Below are 7,892 nucleotides of genomic sequence, written 5' to 3' on the forward strand. Positions count from 1 at the left end.
TGTGTTCCTCAGATTGGCATCAGTGCCCTCAGATATTTTCAACAGATCCTCCACTCGCGGCCATCTGGGGCAGATCACAATCACTGGCTTCATCTGAGCCGTTAAACTAATAAATCCACTATATCCTTTCAACGAGCACAACTTTAGAAGCGCTTGAGCAGCGACCTCACGACAGAGCGAGTCCCGGACCCTGGACCCGAGGAGCGAATCAAGAGCCCGAGCACAGCCGGACTCGGTTCGGATAAATCAAAACGCTCATTTAATGCATGCTTTTAATGTCTCGACTGAATTAAAATCCATAAATTCCATTTACAAGTTTCGTTTAGATAGAATAAAGTAATCAAATAGTAAAGAAAAGTTTACAATGTAAAAAAAAAAAAAAAAATCATTTCGAAAATCCCATTTTGTAAAGAAGTCTACATTTTCTCCCGTTTCGAAGAATATCAATACGTTACATGTTAATTATATGTTGCCTATATTAAGCAAAAACAGATGAGCTGCAAGTTCATTATATTTAGTAGGGGCATTTTGGTAAAGATGTGGTTAGATTAGTGAGATCACTGTTATCGCACACACATTAAAATCATAAACTGTTAGACCACATGCGATCCCTTTATCTGTCACGACTATTATTAGTGGTATTAATAGTTTTGGGGGGGTTAGCTAAATGACGCTTGTGTGCATGTTAATGAAGTGCTCACGATTATTCACGACATCACCTCGTTCAGTATTTAACAATGAAACATAAATACAAAGTCCCCAACGCCCCCACCCCCGTGTGTATGCTTGTAAGTGCCTCTGGGTTATAAGTGTGTGTGTGTGTGTGTGTGTGTGAGAGAGAGAGAGAGAGAGAGAGAGAGAGAGAGAGAGAGAGAGAGAGAGAGAGAGAGAGAGAGAGAGAGAGGAAGAGAAAAATGGAAGAGAAAAACGTGCTATAATGTTTTAAACTAATTTACTGCACTGATTGCAAATATAGAGAACAAATAATTTTACCAAAGAAAAATAATAGTTCCTAAGCTGTCGTCGCGCATAAATATAGAAAGTCCATGCATTAGAAACTGTCTCTTTACAGTACCAACAAATAATAAAGGAGATTTAAAAAAAAAAAAAAAAAAAAATCATGAGGTTTAGAGTATGGAAATGCATATCTTTAATTATTTAAGCTCACTCAAACAAAACAATAAAGCCAGTGCTCCATTTGAATAATTCAATTCAGAGTTGTTGTTTTTTTGCCAAATGTGTAAAATCCTGTACACAATTTTAGCAATCACTCACTTAAAAAAAAAGCACCTTCAAAAGAATACAGTTGTTTGATCGTCAATACCTTATGAAGATCAGTGTCATCGCGAGTGTTGCTTTAATTCTCCAGTGTTTATAAGAATTATGAGCCATTCAAAATAAGTTCCGCGTGCCTATCAGTTCATTTCCCCAGTGCTGGGCAGCTGTAAAATCGCGTAGACAGGTTGTCACACTACAGTGAATGGATTCTAATGCTAAACATTTAACATACAATCCTCCAAACAGTGCAAAAGTGGCCCTGGCCAATGCACTAACCACATGCGCCAACGAGGAGGAGCCTGGGACGCCAATCAAAGCATCAACTTCAAATTGTATCTGAGAGATCAGCCCAGGACCTAGGGGCAGAGACATCAGTTGGAGCTCAATTGTTGATCTGATCACATCCGACGGACTTGCCGCAAAAGAGAAGCTGAGATTTAAAGACGAACATTTCCCATTCTCATTCGGTCCTGCTTGAGAGAGAGAAACTCTTTCACTTCTTGCTTTGGTGGGCTATTTGTTTTTTGCCTTGTTTTGGCTTCCGACGTGGCGAGGGAGATGTCTTTCCCCCAGCTGGGTTACCCGCAGTATTTGAGTGCCTCCCAGGCGGTGTACGGAGGCGATCGCCCGGGAGTGTTAACTCCGTCGTCCCGCGGAGGGAGCGCAGAGATCGGGGGAAGCGCGTCCGCGGCGGCCGCTGCGGTGTCCTCGGTGTTGGGCATGTACCCGTACGCACACAACTACAGCGCCTTTCTGCCTTACACCAGCGCCGATTTGGCTCTTTTCTCCCAAATGGTAAGAAAAGCACATGTGCATTCTGTAAAGCTGACTGATTTTTTTTTTTTTCTCTCTGCATTTTATTGCTTTTAATCTGCGAGCGTTGATTGCCAACATTTTTTTATTTTTTGGGGGGGATTGCCGCACAAGCGAGGTTAACGCAGCGGAAGCTTGCAATGTGCATGGGAAGTTTCTCACAGCTTTTAACATGTATTCTAGTCTTTTAGAATTGCATTGCAGATTTGGCACTCATAAAATTTAAAATACCTTTCCGACCGCCATTTTAAAAGAAAAGTTTGTCGACCGGCTCGGTGTTTGAGTTGAAGAATTGTTGTGCCACCCGCACAACTATTATTAAATAATAATAGCACGAATCATGTAATTTCCAAATTGCTATATTTAAAACATGCTATAATTGTTATTCAGCTGAATTCACATTTAATAAATAATTTAAGTTGTTTCGATCCAGAAATTTGCGGTTCGCGTTGGAAACAATGTAAAATGAATTATTGTTTTAAACGATCCTTCTGGCTCAGAAACTACTTTACAGTTCACTACGTCATGTCTTCGAGACTTATAGTAAATTATACATATGAATGATAATAAAAGTGACAAAAAGAGTTGTTTTGACTAATGAAATGTGATAGGCCTACTTCACAAAAGCGGAATTTCCGAAAAAGAGAGATATTGAAAGTTGTATATTAATCAGTTGTGTCTTTCGCTAACCTGTAACAAATAATTACAAATTGTGTCCACATTATGTGCATGAATCTCTTGTGCAAGGAAAATCAATTAAAATGATATAAAACGCATTTAAATCTTACAAAATACTTTCCCTAACGCTTTTTTCTATTAATAAGAAACACTGCAGTGTATAATTATGTCGTGTCATATAACGCTATATGAATAATAGGCTAATAATAACATTGGTAATAGGTTGAGGCCTGTACATCACGAGCGAACCTTAAATTAAATACATGCTGAATTGTACACACACCGGATTCGAAGTAATGTGGTAATTTTGGCCAACAGAGGCCGTGTTATTTTCCAGAATGCCATTAATATAGGTAATATTTAGCATATTTTTCAATTTGTGTGTTATCATGTGGCCTAGCTTTTTATATAGCAATTTTGGTCAAAGGTCAAAACAAATATTAGTTTATGAAAGGTCGGGGGAGGGAAACATTATTGCAAAAATAAAACTAAACTCGCACGATTTCTGGAGAGGTCAGATTAATAAAGAAATGATTGATAGCCTACATTTGCAACAATTTGGATAAAAGTGAAATTTCGAAATGGAATTTTGACAGCGTGATCCCGAATTATTTTGCGCGCTTTTTTGTGTGTATGAAATGCAACGTATCTGATGTATTGTCTGTTTGTTTTTTCCTCTTGTCAACCTCATTGTAGGGATCTCAGTATGATTTAAAAGACAGCCCTGGCGTTCACCCTGCGAGCTTTGCTGCCCACACGAGCCCTGCCTTCTATCCCTACGGCCAGTTCCAGTATGGAGACCCTTCCAGGCCTAAAAACGCCACACGGGAGAGTACCAGCACTCTGAAGGCCTGGCTCAACGAGCACAGGAAAAACCCCTATCCCACCAAAGGCGAGAAGATCATGCTGGCCATCATCACCAAGATGACCCTCACACAAGTGTCCACCTGGTTCGCCAACGCCAGAAGGAGACTCAAGAAGGAGAACAAGGTGACATGGGGCGCCAGAAGTAAAGAAGACGAAGATGGCAATATTATATTTGGGAGCGATACCGAGGGGGACGCCGAAAAGAACGAAGATGAAGAGGAAATAGATTTGGAGAGCATAGATATCGACAAGATCGACGACAACGACGGAGATCAAAGCAACGAGGAGGATGAGGAAAAACGCGGGGAGCTCGAAAGCTTGCGGGAGAAACGGCGCGCGCTTGCGCTGGAGGCTCACGAGGCCTTCGAGAAATCCAAATCAAACGTCATTTCTGCCGGCAAAGAGCCGTCTGACGGAAACAACAACAACAACAACACCAGGGTTCTGTCGCCGGGCCGACAGGGAGGTTTTCAAGTTCCGGTTAGCAATAAGCCCAAAATATGGTCGTTAGCAGAAACCGCAACCAGTCCAGATAGCTCGCAAAAACCTACGTCACCCTCTGTTCCCGCCACTCCCGCGGGCACACACCCGGCCTTCCTGCCCAGCCACGGACTGTACACGTGCCAGATTGGGAAGTTCCACAACTGGACAAATGGCGCGTTTCTGGGCCAAAACTCCCTCCTGAACGTCCGATCTTTCTTGGGCGTCAATCAGCATCATCATAATCATAATCATCCTGTTCACTCACAGCAGCAGCAGCAGCAGGCCTCGACCCTGGCAGCCGCGAACAGTGACAAGGCGCCAGAGGACCTCAGTCCAAAACACATAGGTATGCACAAATCACAACAGACCTGTGTATATGCACAAATGTGGCAGTACCATATTTTTATTTTATTTTTATTATTAGGCCTATAGTTATTGTAGTTGCTGTTGTGTTTTTTGCTGTTGTTACCCTATATATATATATATATATATATATATATATATATATATATATATATATATATATATATAAGACATAAGACATAATAAAATTACATAATAAAATATTAACAATTACATATAAAAAACAAATCTGTACAATAATGCTGCGGATTTAATTCCAATCAATCTAATTCCAACGTTTGGTTTTGTTTTTAATTCTTAGATCGTGAAAATGTCCTCAGAAATGAATCACCAACGCAACCTTTAAAGTCATCGTTTCGTCCTCTTCACGACAGGTAAATTTGTATTATGTTATTCTTCTTCTTCTTCTTCTTCTTCTTCTTCTTCTTATTATTATTATTAATAGCAGGCCTAGTAGTATTATTAGTAGGCCATCGTTATACCAGATGAAACGCATGCAACAGCGAACGGTTGTTTTTTAAAACTGCTTATCGGAAAAGACTCTTGGGATACAGATTTCCTAACAGACAGACAGAGAGAAATCTGCGCTTAGCGCTTATAATAAATAGTTGTGCTTTTCCTGGTGACAAAAGGCCACGAATCCCCCTCCCCACTCACACACACTCTATGCCTCTCTGGAGAATAACTACTTATCAAGTCACCGGGGTTGTGTGCCTTTCCTAAAGACCCTTGGGGAAAGTGAACCTCGGGGGAGCAGTGATGCTGAAAACTTGCCCCTTTTAAGTGCCACAATTTTAGCAGAACCGTTTTTTTTTTTTTTTTTTTTTTTGGACTTGACTTAGTTGCGCCAGTGGTGTTGTTGGTAAATATCAGGATTGTATTAAAAGTCTATTTTAGACCGAAACAGACTGCTTTTCCAAAATTTCATGTGAAATAATTTATTGCACGGAAACGCTTTGAAAACAAAAACAACCAAGGCTTTAATGCGATGTATATTGACTCGCTACTGATCTGTTATCATATAATTAATTGTTGTATTATAACGTTCAGGAAATTAGCTGTTAAAATGTGTGGCTAACAGTGAAATGCCTCGATATTTTTAAGGAAATTAAATCACAATTCTGTGTGTGTGTCTGTGTCCACAGCCCAAGAAACCAGCAGGAATCAACACAGAGGGTCCTAACAGCTCTCTCTTCCGCTTGATCAAGACATTTGCCCCGCAAAAAGGACTGATGGCACTCATAATGGGACAATGAAAACGAAATCAATTCAGCATAGCACCCAGTTACTCTAAAACAAATGTCCGAGTTTGATTAGCACCCGGTGGAGATGTATATAATGACACCTGTGATCCCTTCCTTACCGTGGGACATTGGTAGGCTTATTTTGTCTTTATGTGTTGGTGTTTTCCTTTAAGGTGACCCACATTTGTAAATAGTGAGTTGACGGAGTTTGTCCAGATCATATATTTTGTCTAATAAACTAAATGAAATTATAGACAAATGCAAAGAGGGTTTTTTTGTGTTTTGGTTTGTTTTCTGAAGGGTTAAATGTTTTAGTGACGTTACGTTTAATTTTTTTCTTTTCTTTTTATTATTTTTCTTTTTATTAATAAATCCATCATAATATAATTTCATTATTAATCATCTAAAATTATAATAACGAATGCTCTTAAAAGCGGGGAAAAGCTGTCGGTTATTTAGATGCATGAGGCCCAAAATGGATCTGGAAATATTTTGCGGGAGTGTTCAGATTCAATTGTTAAATGGAGCTGCTGCAAATGCATTGAGGTGCTAATAAGAGACCAGATGGCTGCTGGCGGCGGAAAATGGACCGAAGCAGCTGGGAATATCATTAAGTAATAATGTGGGAACGCCCTGTGCAAACAAAATCAAATGGTTAAAATCTAATCTGTCAGAGGAAGAAAAAAAAAAAAAAAAAGAAAGAAAAAAACTCGATACGATAATAAATTATTAATGTGTTGAGGAGAGTGACATTCAGTTCAGAGGGAGTGTGGATTGAGGCCTCTCTGCGTCATCAGCATGAGACACTACCGCTCATATTGTTTACAATTTATAAACTAATAATTACAATTTGTTTCACAATATTACAGTTTTTAACCGTGGCCAAATAGTATAACAATTGACAGACATTAATTGTTTGGAAGCGAAATTCAATTTTCAAGTTCAATAATTCAAACATAGCCTATATACAATTAATCAAGAACATACAAACTCATCAAAAAGTCTAAGTCAGTGCGTTCAAATTGTGACTACAAAAACTACACACAAAATGTTAATATAGAATGATAGTACAGCTGTTTTGCCAATTACACGTTAACTGTTTTTTGTGTGGCATTGTCTGTTTATATATCCTACATATTTACATTAAACTTGCCCTCTGATTTTTTTGTTCCATTTAAAACTATTATTATTATTATTGTTATATATATATATATATATATATATATATATATATATATATTAGTTCAATTAGACAAGTACAAAAAGTACAAGACAAATACAAGGCATTTTGGTACAGTTCAGAGTATGTAAAGCAAAAATAATAACAACATCTACTAAGATATAAATTTAACTTAGGTAAAAAATAATGATACTATATATATATATATATTGGGATAAAAGGTGTTATATATTAGTATATTAGGATAGTTACATGAATTTGTATTTATTTATTTTTTTTTATAAGCTTTTTATTTTGTGATCACATGTCTGAAAGAGTTTTAAAGTATATTGTGAGATCAATATTATAAAAACAAAAGTATTTAAAACTCTATTGATGCAGGAAACCAGAATTTGCCGAATTGCAAATAAATGAAAGCTTGCAGCGACCTCTATAGATCGGTAGAGTCATTACAGCTGGTTTACATGGAAAAGGACAGGAGAAATCAGAAAATCACTGAACATTTTTTTTTTTTTTTCATGAAACTACAGACATTTCAGATGAGAAAATAATCCAGTATACTTTGAATCAACAGCCTTTTATTCTAACATTTATAACATTTTATTCTAAATTATATCTAACATTTTATTCCAATAACATTAGATCAAATCAAGGGCCACGTTTGCGTAGCCTATTGTTTGGACTAAAACGATCAAAGTGTTTTGATTTTACATTTCAGTAGTCGAGTAAAAATACAGTAAAATGTTAAAAGCTCCAAATAATCCAAAAAATAATGACAAGACTGAATTTAAATATTCACCGAGGATTTTATGCGATCGAAATATTCAGATGTGCTTTGTAAGATTTCTTTTTTTCTTTTCTTTAAAAAAAAAAAAAAAAAAAAAAGGTCTATATTATTTTACTGTAGTTGTTTATTTATTTATTTATTTAATTATTTTTAGTTATATTAGTAACATTAAACAACCAAAATATGAACGAAAAGGTCA

The 7,892-nt window shown here is 37.3% G+C and overlaps 1 protein-coding gene across 1 annotated transcript; it reads left to right on the plus strand.

Moving 5' to 3' along the window:
- The first annotated feature begins 1,214 nt into the window (after nt 1-1,214).
- irx1a (iroquois homeobox 1a) lies at nt 1,215-5,988 on the plus strand. Its single transcript, XM_084089579.1, has 4 exons — nt 1,215-2,073; nt 3,466-4,465; nt 4,784-4,856; nt 5,628-5,988. Exons 1-4 carry the CDS (start codon nt 1,837-1,839, stop codon nt 5,683-5,685), a joined length of 1,368 nt encoding a protein of 455 aa, XP_083945705.1. The 5' UTR covers nt 1,215-1,836; the 3' UTR covers nt 5,686-5,988.
- The last annotated feature ends 1,904 nt before the right edge of the window (nt 5,989-7,892 follow it).

The sequence above is a fragment of the Abramis brama genome, assembly GCF_963993115.1.
Source record: "Abramis brama genome assembly, chromosome: 17".
Classification (NCBI taxonomy): Eukaryota; Metazoa; Chordata; class Actinopteri; order Cypriniformes; family Leuciscidae; genus Abramis; species Abramis brama.

What these genes read in the sequence shown, in the direction of transcription:
- irx1a (XM_084089579.1), top strand. Translation starts at nt 1,837, where the DNA reads ATGTCTTTCCCCCAGCTGGGTTACCCGCAGTATTTGAGTGCCTCCCAG. An exon ending in TGGCTCTTTTCTCCCAAATG is followed by an intron (nt 2,074 to 3,465) that starts GTAAGAAAAGCA and finishes ACCTCATTGTAG; the next exon opens with GGATCTCAGTATGATTTAAA. An exon ending in TTTCGTCCTCTTCACGACAG is followed by an intron (nt 4,857 to 5,627) that starts GTAAATTTGTAT and finishes CTGTGTCCACAG; the next exon opens with CCCAAGAAACCAGCAGGAAT.